Source organism: Populus nigra, chromosome 2 (genome assembly GCF_951802175.1).
Source record: "Populus nigra chromosome 2, ddPopNigr1.1, whole genome shotgun sequence".
Classification (NCBI taxonomy): Eukaryota; Viridiplantae; Streptophyta; class Magnoliopsida; order Malpighiales; family Salicaceae; genus Populus; species Populus nigra.
Window position 1 is genome coordinate 33,510,192 of NC_084853.1, and position 15,986 is coordinate 33,526,177.

Sequence of the window (15,986 nt, forward strand, 5' to 3'; positions counted from 1 at the left end):
AACAAATCAAGTTCCTTTCATAGCTCAGGTGTCGGTTATACCATACAGTATGGGCTATGAAAGTGCCAAGTATTTGTTGTACCAAATGTTATACAACATAAATCTAGATTAACCATTTAACAAGCAAAGTATTAAAAGTGAACAAGATAGCAAATATAAAGCATGTTAGTATCCAACATTAAGGTCCATGTTGAGTTTATATTATACTTATCCTTACACCATTAGTGTAACCTTTTCACCTTGACATAATTAACTTAGCTAGACATAATGAAAGAAAGAAACATAAATAAACAAGATAAGAACATAAGTAAGATAAAAGTTAACTAAGTAAAGGAAAGGAAATGAAAGGCATAAACTTGATATTAATGAAAGCAAAGCATAAGCAATACAAAGAGAGAAAGCAAGAGCATGATCTTGATCTGAACACCAAGATGCCTAAATACATGGCAAATGCCTCCTTTTATAGGCCAAAATTCGGAACTATTGATTTGTTGACTAATTGATGAGTGGGTGGCCACATCTTGACTTGGTGACAATTCTTATCTTCTTGTCTGCCAAAAACGTCATTGATGACGTCATAATTTGAACAAACTTGAATCATGAAAGTTCTAGGAAATTGTCTCATCTTTCCAGGGTAAAAATTTGAGATCATTTGGACTTCTAGAACTCGAGATATGGGCTGAACACTGAACAGTGTCTGGGCTGCAGGACAGATTCGGACTTCTTCTTTGTTGCTACAATTTGGACTTGAAAACGGCCTTGTTAAATCTTGGGCTCCACATGAAAGTTGTAGGCCTATGTCTTATCTTTCCATCCATATAAAATGGACCTAAATCCAAGATCTACAGCTCCAGATATGACCCAATTACCGAACCGTGTTCCAGTTTGGATTGCACCAGCATCTCTTTGGCCATCTTTTTGTCCTTTCAATTTCAGTACTTCAACTCATCAATCAATTCTTTCATTTATGTGATAGGCCTGCATTTAAGATGAACATTTACCATAAATTAAAGGTATCTTATATAATTAGATATGTTATTATAAAACACGCTTTAGTTAAGGAGTTATTGATACTTCAAGTGCAAAATGATGATATAAAACCTTGATAAAAATGCACTTTTAAGTACTAATCACACCCCCCAACCAGCTTATTACTAGTCCCTAGTAATTAAAGCGTTAAAATAGAAAAACAATTTGCAAAATCCACAAAGCAAGGCATTCATCATTCAACTTCCATTAATCTATCCAGATAAACAAACTCTCATTAAATTTTATATATCTGCTCAATACCTCTTAAACAAAATATTAATAAACCTTCCTTGTTATGTGCTCAATGTATGAAACATAGATGATGGGGCTTTTGTTGGAAGAAAACAATATTTTGTTCTAATGTTTAAGGTTAACTTCCTTGGGTTGGGATTATTTTATTTTATTTTACTCTTTTTTTTTTTTTTAATATCTATACATAAAACACAATGCATCTTTAACCCATGTAACGAGCTTTCGGCTAATGACTCCCAGACCAGTTGATCTTAGGGCATTAGGTGTTGAGACACCCCTACGAGCTTAGTAACTCGGGTTGCAGATACTGATACGTAGATAGTGCAATGTTTGATTCCCTTAAGCTTTTCTCCTTAACCCATGTAACAAGCTTTGGGCCAATAACTCCCAAGTCAGTTGACTTTAGGGTATTAGGTGTTAAAACACCCCTTCGGGCTTAATTGCTTAGGTTAGGGAGGCTACGAAATCAAACTTATCTACGTTTTTATTATCATCATTTTCTTCTTTTTTTTTTTTTTTTTCTTTCTTTTTTTTTTTTTTTTTTTTTTTTTTGCAAATTATAGACTATCCCTATCCCTTAGTTGTTACCTTTAACAAAAGAACATAAATAATGTAATAATCCAATGTGCAACCCACAATCATATGTTAAAGTGTGTGTGTGAAAATGAAGGTTTACGAATACTTGTTAAATGAGTATATGAGCAGAATTAAGTGATAGCAATGCGAGAGTTTGTAAACCTGAATATTTCAAGAAGTATTCTAATAGGCCTTGTTATGAATATTGCAAATAACCATTAGAAAATGTTTACTAAGATGCGTCTCAAGAGTCATTCCCCCTTACTCTACCATCCTAGTAATAACAGTTTTGCCCAATGGTTTTTAAACAAAAACAGTTAGTTGGTTAGTTTTTTTTTTTTTTTTTTTTTTTTTTTTTTTTAATTACTACTACCCTCTCCCCCCAACCAAAACGAGACATTGTCCTCAATGTTCTAAGGTAGAAAGATAGAGTATAGAAGACATCACCTGAAACAACGAACATTAACAAACCTGAAACACACTTAAACAAATATAAAATATAACAGAACAAAATACTATGTTAGAAATAAAACCAAAAGACACAAGGATTCACAAACGAAGGCTCAAATCCAATCTAAGCTTTTTACGGCTTTCTGTAGTTGACCAATTGATGCGACTCATGGAAGGATCAATGACAGGGGTGAAAGATTGTAGTTTGTCGATCAATTGTTCAGCCGTAGCAGCAGAGATTATGATTTGTCGTGCCGAAGATGTTAGAAATTCCTGTTCCACAGCTTGATCAAGAAAAGACAACAAAGTATCATAAAAACCATTAACATTGAGCAAACCTATAGGTTTATGGTGAATGTGAAGTTGGGCCCAAGAGGAAATATGAAAGATCTCTTCCAATGTGCCCAGACCACCTGGTAAGGCAATGAAGGCATCAGCATGGTTAAACATTGTATTCATTCGATCAAACATTGTGGAGACCTGTAGTTCCTCTCCAATTGTTCTTCCAATGATGTCCCCTTTTGTTAAAGCTTCGGGGACGACCCCCAAAACTTGACTACCTCCTAAAAATGCAGCTATTGCCACACCCCCCATTAACCCAAGGTTGCCTCCCCCATACACTAAATGAATCTTTTTCTCAGCTAGTACCTGACCAAGATGATTTGCTGCTTCTAAAAAAGCTATTTCCTTCCCAGGACTGGATCCACCGAAAACACAAATATTTTTGATGTGATAACTTGAGGGACCTGCCATTTCTACACACTTCTATATCTGTCTAATGTAAGGGATAAGTAGAAATGAGGGGAAGGAAGAGAAGATTTTATAGATGAGAAATTGAAGATGCAATCATACCACCTATATGTAGGCCAGCTGGAGTCTCACACTCTTTCTCTCTCTTTATTTATTTATTTATTTATTTTGAAAAAGCATGTGTATGTACAGGTAGTTGTGATTGTGGCTCACATCTTCCCTTGGTTTTACGTCCAAGAACGGCTTAAACGCCCTCTATGGGTCGGGGATAGGCTTCCCATCCAGTTTTCTTAAAAACTGGCAAACAGGGTCTTTTTTAGTCAGATTCCCAAGACTAAGTCTATCATGTTCTTTATGAAAATGGGGCCATAAATCATGAATTGCACGATGCACATCTCCACTAGGATGCGTCTCAAGGGTCAACAAAAGATTATCTAAAGACCCCTTACTCAGGCCATCCTTAATGAATTGTATTTTATCTTCACGGTTTATAGATACCATTCCTAAAGAACGACATGTTGCATTACAAGTCCATCTGGCACATCGGTGACAGACTTTCAGTCGTTTTGCACGACGTTTCTTTGCAAAAGTGCTTTTACCTGTTCCAGGCATGTGTGAAATGAAAGAATCGGAGGACTCACCTAATAATCGGACCTTTGCTTCAATCAGCCAGCGAATATCTTCAGGAATTCCATGATTCATCAACAACTTCAATCTTGCACACCTAGCACGGTAAATTTTTGTAATCGCATTCTGAGGCAGAGCGGGAAAATACTTTTTCAATTTTTCAAGAGTGGTGTCCATTTTGAAATGAGAATTGGAGAAGAGATTCAAAGAAGAGAGAAAGAGCAAAGAATTGCACAAATATATACAGATATCAGTTATTATGGGAAACTGAAAGAACCGACTAAAGTCACGGAGTACCGTTATCCGCCTTTTGACCGGGGTGAGAGAAACTAACAAAACACAAAACAATGTGAGAAAACGAATCAATCTTTATATACAGGATCACTCAATTCAATAGAGGCATTTTCAACTGAAAAATTGTCAAAGTAGACTTTCAAACGATGTCCATTTACCTTGAAAACATTGCCATTCTTTGGATTCTCGATATCACAGGCCCCATATGGATACACATGTTTCACAATGAAAGGACCACTCCATCTTGATCTTAGTTTTCCAGGAAATAAATGGAGTCGAGAATTATAAAGCAAGACTTTTTGACCAACATTGAATGTTTTTCTCAATATTTTCTTGTCATGCAACTCTTTGATTCTTGCTTTATGAATTCTTGAATTTTCATATGCATCATTTCTTATTTCCTCAAGCTCATTTATTTGTAATTTTCGTAGTTGACCAGCATCATCAAGGTTTGAATTAAAAGCTTTAATAGCCCAATAAGCTTTATGTTCAAGTTCCACAGGCAAGTGACAAGGTTTTCCATAGACTAGTCTATAAGGTGACATACCTAATGATGTTTTATAAGCAGTTCGATAAGCCCAAAGTGCATCATTAAGTCTTAAAGACCAGTCTTTCCTATTAGGGTTCACTGTTTTCTCCAAGATTTGTTTGATCTCCCTATTAGCAAGCTCTACCTGTCCACTAGTCTGAGGGTGATAAGGGGTGGCAACTTTGTGAGTGATTCCATATTTCTTCATTAAAGACTCAAATGGCTTATTGCAGAAATGTGTTCCACCATCACTTATCATGGCTCGAGGGATTCCAAATCGACTTAAGATATTTTCTTTCAAGAATTTTATCACTGTTTTGTGATCATTGTTTCGACTTGGAATTGCCTCTATCCATTTTGAAACATAATCTACTGCGACTAATATGTACACGAAACCAAATGATGAAGGAAATGGACCCATGAAATCTATACCCCAACAGTCAAAGATCTCAATGACAAGAATAGGATTTAAAGGCATCATGTGACGTTTTGAAATAGATCCCAACTTTTGACAATTTTCACAAATCTTACAGAATGCATGTGAGTCCTTGAACATGGTGGGCCAGTAAAATCCGCATTGTAAGATTTTTGCAGTTGTCTTTCTTGATGAGAAATGGCCCCCACATGCCTCAGAATGACAAAATTTAATGACACTACTTACCTCATTGTCAGGAATGCATCTTCGAAATATTTGATCAGGACAATATTTGAATAAATAAGGGTCATCCCAATAAAAGTTCTTTACTTCGTTCAAGAACTTCCTTTTGTCTTGGGTACTCCAATGAGCTGGCAATTGTCCTGAAACAAGAAAATTAACAATATTAGCAAACCAAGGCATCGTAGAGACAGAAAATAAAGATTCATCAGGAAAGTAGTCATCGATTGGTGTGATGTCAGATTTTGAATCTGTTGTCAATCTTGACAAATGATCGGCGACAACATTTTCGGTGCCTTTCTTGTCTTTGATTGTGATATCAAATTCCTGAAGTAACAAAATCCACCGAACCAATCTAGCCTTAGAATCTTTCTTAGAAAGAAGATATTTCAATGCTGCATGATCACTAAAAACAACAACAGGTGAGCCAACAAGATAAGACCTGAATTTTTCACATGCAAATACTACTGCAAGTAATTCTTTTTCAGTGGTGGTGTAATTCATTTGAGCACTATTCAAAGTTTTACTTGCATAGTAAATCACATAGGGTTTCTTTTCTTTTCTTTGTCCCAAGACAGCACCCACGGCATAGTCACTAGCGTCACACATTATTTCAAAAGGTAAAGACCAATCAGGAGGTTGAATGACTGGAGCAGAAGTAAGCTGGTTTTTAAGTTTAACAAAGGCTTCTTCACAATGTTCAGTCCATTCAAAGATATTATCCTTTGTCAGAAGGTTACTCAAGGGCTTAGATATTACGCTAAAATCCTTGATGAACCTTCTATAAAAACCAGCATGTCCTAAGAATGATCTAACATCTTTAATAGATTTTGGTGTTGGCAAGTTAGCAATTAACTCGATTTTAGATTTATCAACCTCAATTCCTTTTGATGAAACAATGTGACCAAGTACAATGCCGTCTGTTACCATAAAGTGACATTTTTCCCAATTCAGTACAAGATTCTTCTCTTCACACCTACTCAAAACCTTTTCTAAGTTAGTCAAACAATCATCAAATGAATCACCAAAAACAGAAAAATCATCCATAAAAATCTCAAGAAAACGTTCAACCATATCACTGAATATACTAAGCATGCATCTTTGAAACGTGGCTGGTGCATTACATAATCCGAAAGGCATTCTTCGATATGCAAAGGTACCAAATGGACATGTGAAAGTAGTTTTCTCTTGATCTTCTAATGCAATTTCAATTTGGTTGTAGCCTGAATAGCCATCTAGGAAACAATAAAATTCATGACCTGCAACTCTTTCTAGAATTTGATCCATGAAAGGTAAAGGAAAATGATCTTTTCTAGTCATTGAATTAAGTTTCCTATAATCAATGCACATGCGCCAACCAGTAATAGTCCTAGTTGGAATTAACTCATTTTTTTCATTTGTTATCACAGTAACTCCAGACTTCTTAGGTACCACTTGAGTAGGACTTACCCATTTGCTGTCAGAAATAGGATAAATGATTCCATTATCTAGAAGCTTAATGACTTCATTTTTCACTACTTCTTTCATATTAGGATTAAGCCTTCGTTGCATTTCTCTAGAGGGTTTAGCATTTTCCTCCAAATAAATCCTGTGAGTGCAAATCAAAGGACTAATTCCTTTTATGTCAGCTATGGTCCATCCTAATGCATTTTTGTGCATTTTCAGAGTTTGTAATAACTTACCTTCTTGCTGTGCATTAAGTTTGGAAGAGATTATTACCGGAAAAGTTTCATTTTCTCCCAAAAATGAGTATTTGAGATTGAGGGGTAACGGCTTCAAATCAGGTTTTGGTGGTTGAACACTTGAAGGTATTGGCTTAATTGATCGTGGCGGCAATTCCTCAATTTGTGGTCTCCAATTACTTGCCTTTAATTCTTCCTGAAAATAAACCATTTGCAAATCATCAGATTCATCAATCTCAATTTCATTGGAAGTGGTTTGAAATTGATCATGAACTAATTTTTCAGTAAAGTCCACTTCCTGTAAATCATTATCATCCCCAGGTTGCTTGCAAATGTTGAAAATATTCATCTCCAATGTCATGTTTCCAAAAGATAGCTTCATTAGTCCATTCCTACAATTAATCAATGCATTAGAAGTTGCAAGAAATGGACGTCCTAAAATAACAGGAAATGAATTACATGCTTCAACAGGTTGTGTATCCAAGACAATAAAATCCACAGGATAAATGAATTTATCGACTTGTACTAACACATCTTCAACTATTCCTCTAGGCACTTTTACAGATCTATCGGCAAGTAAAAGAGTCACAGAAGTTGGTTTTAACTCACCTAGATTGAGACTTTGAAAAACTGAATATGGAAGTAAATTCACACTAGCTCCAAGATCAAGTAAAGCTCTTTCAATTTTATGTTCTCCAATAAAGCATGAAATTGTAGGACAACCAGGGTCTTTATATTTCAATGCATTATTGTTCTGAAGAATGGCACTTACTTGTTCGGCTAAAAAGGCTTTCTTTTTCACATTCAGTTTTCTCTTCACAGTGCACAGATCTTTCAAAAATTTAGCATAAGAAGGAACCTGTTTAATAGCATCCAGCAAAGGTATATTGATCCTTACCTGTTTGAAGGTTTCAAAAATTTCAGAGTTGTTATTGACTTTCCTTTGTTTGGTCATGGCATGAGGAAATGGAAGTGCTGGCGGAGAATCAGTCTTTTCTTTGCAATGATCAGATTCAACCCCTTCCTTACCCTCAGAGATTGACTCATCATCATTCTCACAAGGTTCAAGAATGGGTTTTTTAATAACCTTACCACTACGAAGAGTGATGACTGATTTGGCTTGATCCATGTGTTGGCTTCCAGAACTACTTGCATTTACATTGTATTGCCCCTTTGGATTTTGTTGTGGTTGAGAAGGAAACTTACCTTTCTCTTGGAAACTGAGAGCAGATGTGAACTTTGCAAGAGTATCTTTAAAATCTGTCATGCTTTGAGCAAGTTGAGTGTTAATTGCCTCTTGCTTTTCCATAAATGCATGCAATGTTTCCTCAAGATTTCTTCTATGAGGGGGAGCATAAGGAGGTGCATATCCATGAGAATTTTGGAAATTATGATGTGCTTGAAACGGTGGCTGTGAAGTTTGAGCATTATTGTTCTCACTCTTCCAACTAAAATTTGGATGATTTCTCCAACCAGGGTTATATGTTTGTGAATATGGGTTATGGTTGGGCCTTTGAAAATTGTTTAATGCATGGGCTTGTTCATGGAGACATTCTTTAAAAGAAGGCAAGGTTGGACAGTCATTGGTTGAATGTTCGTTGGTTTCACAGATTTGACATGCAATGTCTTGAACAGATTTTAGTTGACCACTCTTTTTTAATTCTAGTGCCTCGACCTTTCTAGCTAAAGATGAAAACTTGGCTTGGAGGTCATGATCTTCCCTAAGGTTGTACATACCTCCACTAGATGTATGAGGTTGGGTTTTACTTGGTGCCTCATAAGTTCCTGTATTGTCCCAATTTTGCGCATTTTCAACTAGCAAGTCTAGGTATTCCATTGCTTCATTAGGGTCTTTATCCTCAAAAGTTCCATTGCACATCAATTCAACCATTTGCCTATCTCTAGGAGTTAACCCTTCATAAAAATGTGAAACTAATCTCCATGTTTCAAAACCATGATGGGGGCAAGTATTAAGTAAGTCTCGATACCTATCCCAACATTGATAAAATGTTTCTCCTGGTTTTTGAGAGAAAGTAATGATTTGTCTTTTGAAAGAGTTTGTTCTGTGGGATGGAAAAAACTTCTTTAAAAATTGTTGTTGCATTTCATCCCAAGCACGAATGGATCCAGGTCTCAAATTTTGTAGCCATGTTTTAGCTTTATCTTTTAATGAAAAAGGAAAAAGCTTCAATCTAATGGTGTTCATGCTACAATTTGAGTCATTATATGTGTTGCAAACCTCCTCAAATTCCCTTAAATGCAAGTATGGATTTTCTAAATCTAAGCCATGAAAAGATGGTAAAAGTTGAATAATGCCTGTCTTAAAATTAAAATGAGATGCATCAGGAGGAAAAACTATGCATGAGGGTGCACTTGTTCTTGTGGGATTCATGTGGTCTCTAAGAGTTCTAACCCGAATATTCTCATTATTCTCATTATGAAGCGATTGGTTATCTTCTTCAGCCATATTTTCTGAAAATGATGAGGATACCCTACAAAGTCTACCACTTAATGTACGTGACCACACTCTCATGCACGTGTAAGAAAAGAATAAAAGGAAGAAGAAAACAAAAGAAAGAGAAACAAAACAAAAGAAACAAAGTTAGATACAAGAAAAGAGAAAAGAGAAAAGAGAAAATAAAATAAATACTATAATTTGTACAAGAATTTACCTCCCCGGCAACGGCGCCAAAAACTTGACACGACCAAAAGATTGATGTCTTTTCCCAAGTGCAGGAGTGTCGAAGTAATAAATAACCCGGCAAGACCGGGGTCGAACCACAGGGAGGTTAATTGTATAAATTATAGATAACAATAATACAACAACAACAATAACAACAACAACAACAATAATAATAATAGTGTTAATAATAATAGTGAAGAAGAAGAGGAAGAAGTCGATGAGAACTTTGAGATGGCAGATTAACGTAAGAATTAAACAATGATAACAACAAATGTCAAGGTTAGAGGATCCACTAATGGTATTTCAAACAAGTATAGTATAAACTCTTATTATTCAATTGGAAACCACACACAAGGAGGTTCCAATCAGATTATAAATTGTTAACATGATTACATTAGTTATCTTATTCGAATAATGCTAATACTTGTAAATGTTTTCAGGCATTCATGATTATAACTTATGTTAACAACAAATCAAGTTCCTTTCATAGCTCAGGTGTCGGTTATACCATACAGTATGGGCTATGAAAGTGCCAAGTATTTGTTGTACCAAATGTTATACAACATAAATCTAGATTAACCATTTAACAAGCAAAGTATTAAAAGTGAACAAGATAGCAAATATAAAGCATGTTAGTATCCAACATTAAGGTCCATGTTGAGTTTATATTATACTTATCCTTACACCATTAGTGTAACCTTTTCACCTTGACATAATTAACTTAGCTAGACATAATGAAAGAAAGAAACATAAATAAACAAGATAAGAACATAAGTAAGATAAAAGTTAACTAAGTAAAGGAAAGGAAATGAAAGGCATAAACTTGATATTAATGAAAGCAAAGCATAAGCAATACAAAGAGAGAAAGCAAGAGCATGATCTTGATCTGAACACCAAGATGCCTAAATACATGGCAAATGCCTCCTTTTATAGGCCAAAATTCGGAACTATTGATTTGTTGACTAATTGATGAGTGGGTGGCCACATCTTGACTTGGTGACAATTCTTATCTTCTTGTCTGCCAAAAACGTCATTGATGACGTCATAATTTGAACAAACTTGAATCATGAAAGTTCTAGGAAATTGTCTCATCTTTCCAGGGTAAAAATTTGAGATCATTTGGACTTCTAGAACTCGAGATATGGGCTGAACACTGAACAGTGTCTGGGCTGCAGGACAGATTCGGACTTCTTCTTTGTTGCTACAATTTGGACTTGAAAACGGCCTTGTTAAATCTTGGGCTCCACATGAAAGTTGTAGGCCTATGTCTTATCTTTCCATCCATATAAAATGGACCTAAATCCAAGATCTACAGCTCCAGATATGACCCAATTACCGAACCGTGTTCCAGTTTGGATTGCACCAGCATCTCTTTGGCCATCTTTTTGTCCTTTCAATTTCAGTACTTCAACTCATCAATCAATTCTTTCATTTATGTGATAGGCCTGCATTTAAGATGAACATTTACCATAAATTAAAGGTATCTTATATAATTAGATATGTTATTATAAAACACGCTTTAGTTAAGGAGTTATTGATACTTCAAGTGCAAAATGATGATATAAAACCTTGATAAAAATGCACTTTTAAGTACTAATCAATGGGCTCCAAATCGCTTTCTTTGAATGGTATTCTAGTGGTTCCGCAATTAAAGGAAAATCTTGTCTCTATTGCTAAACTAACAAAAGATAACAATTGTGTTTTTGCTTGTTTTCCATGGGGGTTCATTATAAAGGATTTGGCAACAGGGTGACACTTTTGAAGTGACCAGTTAAAGACAACCTCTATCCAATACCAGTTCATGCACTCTCTTGTTCTCTTTCCAAATTCTCCTGCAATAATGCAACCTTTGTTGCTCACACTGCTAAGGCTGCTCCTAGTTTAACATGGCACTGCCGGCTTAGCCATCTCGGTTCTAAAGTCTTGCAGCAGTTAGTTTCTAATAAATTAATTTGTACTTCAGATAAAATTTCCTCTATGATGTTCTGTGATGCTTGTCAAGCTGGGAAAATACTTGCCCTTTCATTTATCCAGTAGTTTCTAATAAAATTAATTTGTACTCCTAGTTTAACACTTGCCCTTTCATTTATCCAATAGACTTTCTACTCATGTTTTGGAATTGGTGCATTGTAATATTTTAGGTCCCTCTCCTACTATTACTACTTCTAGTTATCCTTATTACATTATTTTTGTTGATGATTATAACAGATACTGTTGGCTTTATCCTATGACGCATCGTTCTGATAGTCTTGCATGCTTTATCACCTTTAAAAATATGGGTGAAAATCAATTTCATCAGTGCTTAAAACTATTTCAGTGTGATGGTGCTAAATAACTCGTTGAAGGAGTTTTTCGTTCATTTCTAGATACAAAATGGCATTTCTCTAAGAGTTTCCTGCCCCATACTTCTCAACAGAATGGTATTGCTAAAAGAAAGCATCGTCATATTCGGGAAATTGGTTTATCTCTCTTACACCAGGCATTGCTACTGCAACATTTTTAGCTTGAAGCTTTCTTTAGTCCTGTATTCCTAATTAATAGGCTGCCAACTCCAGTCCTTTCAGGACGGTCCCCTTATGAGGCTCTTTTTGGTGCTCGCCCAAACTACACTTTTCTCTAGACTTTTGGATGTTCTTGTTACCCATTTCTTGGTGACTATGGTCAAGACAAGCTTACTCCCAAAACACACCACTGTATTTTCATTGGGTATAACACTATCCATAAAGGTTATCATTGCTTGGATTCCTATAGTGGTCGTATCTTCATTTCTCGGTATGTAGTGTTCAATGAAACTGAATTTCCTTATAGGTTATCTTCTGTTTTACCCACTATTGTTTCCCTACCTATTCCTCCATCACAATTACCCTTGGCTTTGGCCTTTGAGCTAGCCTTGCTCAGTCATTCACTATCTGTTGTTGAACCTCTTAACGTACCAACTACTACCTCGCATGTGAAATCTACACCACCACCTTCACAATCTGCTATTGAACCTCCTAAAGCACCAACTACTGCTCCATGTGTGGAATCTACATCACTTGTTGCTCCTCACCCCTACCACTTCCAATAGTTGTGTTGCACCCAACCAGCCTGCCATCCAACCGCCAACTTCCCCACCGGTTACTCCGGCTCCGATACTTTCCGATCATCATCCCATGATTACTCGTGCAAAAGTTGGCATCCGCAAACCCCGTGCTTTTTGTGCCAGTAATTATCCCTTACCTCAATGCTATGTTGCACTGTTTACATCCTCCATACCCTGTGAACCTTCATCCTTCAAAGTTGCTAGCCTCGATTCACATTGGGATTCTGCAATGACAGATGAGTGTCATGCACTCCTTGATAATTAGACTTGGACTTTAGTGCCTCGTACATCCTCTATGAACGTTGTTGGCTATTGTTGGGTTTACAAAATCAAGGAATGAGTTGATGGTTCCGTTGAACGTTACAAAGCACGTCTTATAGCTAAAGGCTTCAATCAAGAGCAGGGCATTGATTTTACAAACACTTTCACTCCAGTCGCTAAAGCCACAACAGTTCACATCCTTCTCTCACTTGGTCTCTCTTGTCAATGGAGCATTCGACAGCTTGACATCAAAAACACATTTCTACATGGTGCTTTAACTAAAGAGGTTTATATGTCGCAACCTCCTAGTTTCATCCACTCTTCTTTTCCTAACCATGTTTGTAAATTACACCGATCAATTTATGGCTTGCGTCAAGCACCACGAGTATGGTTTTAGAGTTTTAGTCAAGCCTTAACTTTCCTTGGCTTCAAATCTAGCAAGGCTGATAATTCTCTTTTTACCAATCATTCTTATGTTGGCACCGTATTGCTTCTTGTCTATGTTGATGATATTATTATTATGGGTTCTTCAGATTCTCTTGTTAACCATTTCGTTAATCAACTCTCTCAACGCTTTCATACGAAAGACCTTGGTGACATTCATTACTTCCTTGGTCTTGAGGTCCATCGCACCTCTACTCAACTTTAGCTCAATCAAACTAAGTATCTACTGTCCATACTTAAGTCTGCCAGCATGCTTGACTGTAAATCGCAACCTACTCCTATCATCTCTGTTCGCAAACTCTCCATGTCTAATGGCCACTTGTTACTTAATCCTCACGAATATCGACGTCTAGTGATAGCTTTTCAATACCTCACATTTACACGGCCATATATATCTTCTTTTGTTTAACAAGTCTGCCAATTTATGCACTCTCCACGTGATGCTCACCTTCAAGCCGTTAAGCACATTTTACGTTACCTCATAGGTACACTTTGTTAATAATAATAATAATAAACTCAGACCTTGAGAGAAAAAATGATTTGTTTAGTTTTGTTATATATAGTTTTGGTTTTTTGGGTGTGATTTCTTGGTTCAATTTTGTTGGTTTCTAAAATGTAAAACCAAAATCAAATGGACCATTTTTAAAAAAATCTTCTAATTGGTTTTTTTGTTTTGATTTATCGAGTAGATTTTTTCAATTAATTTTAAATCAATTTTTAAGAATATTCTGGATAATCTGACTCTCCTACATAAAGGTTATAGGTTTGATTTCTATTTGGTTTCTATTTAAAGAATATATCCTAATAAGAATGAAAATTATTATTATTATTATTCAACATTGTGACTTCTTTATATATTTTATATCTGAACCAATTGGCTCATTTGGAAGAAATTTGATCTTTATAAGTATAGAAATCCCAATTTTGGTAGATTTTGTTGGTGGAATAGTGAATATTTTTACATGATGCTTCTTTTACAGTTCCTATCCATGCAAACAACAATAAATATATATAGCCTTGTTGCATGTGGAAATGAAACCATATAACACCCGTGTCTTCATTAACAAAAGGAAGTCCTTCACCAAACCCCAAACTTTTACTGCTTAGTCCGCCATCTATTCGCTAAATTTAAACACAAGAAACAGAAACATTTAAGAAAAAACATTACAAATCACAGGAAGCTCAAACACCAGTAGATCCAAACCCTCCAACACCTCTCATAGTTGCATCCAAATCCTCAACTTCCATGACATCAGGAGTTACAATTTTCTCAAAAATCAATTACGCAATTCAATCGCCAACCTTTACCTCGAAATCAACAGTAGATTGGTTAAACAAGATAACTCCAACAGGGCCTCTGTAATCATCATCTATGACACCAACACCCACATCAATCGAGTGCTTCCATGCCAATCCCGATCTGGGTGCTAAAACAACAAAACTCAATTTTAGAAACAAAACCAAACCATCTGTGAACATAAATAAAAAGGTACGAAGTAAGATTTACTAATATGAGCATAAGTTCCTTTAGTTATAGCAATGCTCAAATCTATTAGGATAAGGGCTTTTCCTCCAGCTAGAACCTCTATCTATGAGGCACTACAGAACATGAGAAACAAAAACCCATGAATTTGCAAATAATCTTGCATCCTTCAAAAAACAAAAACACTAGAAGAGGGTTTGGCTTAATCCTAGAGAGATCATAGCTAGCAGCAAGCAGAGAGCATCTAGAAGACAAAGCAATGCTTTCAGAGAGCTTTTCCACTTTCAAGAGAGATGATGGGATTGGAGCGGCTTTGTGAATGCCATTTTGTTGGAGCTTGGGGATTTCATGAGAAGGCTCTTTGATTTTAGGGTTGTTGTTTCATAATTTTGCTTGGGGCATTTTGAGGACTTGAGGGTTCAGATGATAACAAAATTTGAGTTGAGAAGATGAGAAATGGGAGAGATCTTGGGGATTAAGTAGAGAGAGACTCGCCCATGGTAAGGATTTCCACTTGATGGCGCTAGAAGTTCCCGCCATGTTTGCATGGTTTATAAGGTACTCTCGAAGCTGCAGACTGTAGAGGGATTACGTGTCCGAACCTTGAAAACTTCTTGTATTGTAAATGTGCCTACGAATCCATATCATTACCAAAGATATATTGCGCGTGGGGTTTTTTTACTGTATCACTTTATAGATTATCATTGATTGTTACTGTAGCCTGAAAAGAAAATGCTTAAAATGAATGGTTAATGTTAAAATAATAATAATAATAAAATATTTCTCATATTGACTAGTTTCACGCTATTAAGCAGAAAGTTCAATCCGACTGTTAGATCGAACTAAACTTTTACAAGAAATCTCATAACATATAGTTCTACATTTTATTAAAATTTTAGGGCAATCCAAGTTCGGAAATATATTTTAAAAAATGCTAATAGTCGGATTGTAAATAACATAAAATTATTCAATGGCAGTTTTGTAAATAATCTGATGAGCTAGCAAAGTCCAACAATTTATTCTCCCTTCTTTTGATGCAAGAAATAGAGGTAACAGAGGAATAAAACAGAATGGCGAGAAAAGAAGGAGGGAAAAATGCTTGAAACAAAAACTTACCTTGAGTAAAAGAGTAGAAATTGTGTAGAATCAATGATCTAAAAGGGGTAAAACAACAAATCACTCCCTCAAG

The 15,986-nt window shown here is 35.9% G+C and overlaps 3 protein-coding genes and 1 pseudogene across 3 annotated transcripts; all 4 read right to left on the minus strand.

The window, feature by feature from the left end:
• Positions 1-338: 338 nt before the first annotated feature.
• LOC133681401 (probable cytokinin riboside 5'-monophosphate phosphoribohydrolase LOGL10) lies at positions 339-3,060 on the minus strand. Its single transcript, XM_062104440.1, has one exon. The coding sequence runs from the start codon at positions 3,058-3,060 to the stop codon at positions 2,407-2,409; it is 654 nt and encodes a 217-aa protein (XP_061960424.1). The 3' UTR covers positions 339-2,406.
• LOC133681402 (uncharacterized) lies at positions 339-4,030 on the minus strand. The gene has a single exon (XM_062104441.1). It carries the CDS (start codon positions 3,859-3,861, stop codon positions 3,313-3,315), a length of 549 nt encoding a protein of 182 aa, XP_061960425.1. The 5' UTR covers positions 3,862-4,030; the 3' UTR covers positions 339-3,312.
• Positions 4,030-15,986, minus strand: part of LOC133681400 (uncharacterized) — a 69,432-nt pseudogene continuing 57,475 nt past the window's right edge.
• LOC133682426 (deoxyuridine 5'-triphosphate nucleotidohydrolase-like) lies at positions 14,497-15,337 on the minus strand. Its single transcript, XM_062105776.1, is given in 4 exon segments — positions 14,497-14,741; positions 14,822-14,903; positions 14,984-15,154; positions 15,293-15,337. Coding segments are annotated over 4 exon segments (543 nt in total).

What these genes read in the sequence shown, in the direction of transcription:
- LOC133681401 (XM_062104440.1), bottom strand. Translation starts at nt 3,060, where the DNA reads ATGGCAGGTCCCTCAAGTTATCACATCAAAAATATTTGTGTTTTCGGT.
- LOC133681402 (XM_062104441.1), bottom strand. Translation starts at nt 3,861, where the DNA reads ATGGACACCACTCTTGAAAAATTGAAAAAGTATTTTCCCGCTCTGCCT.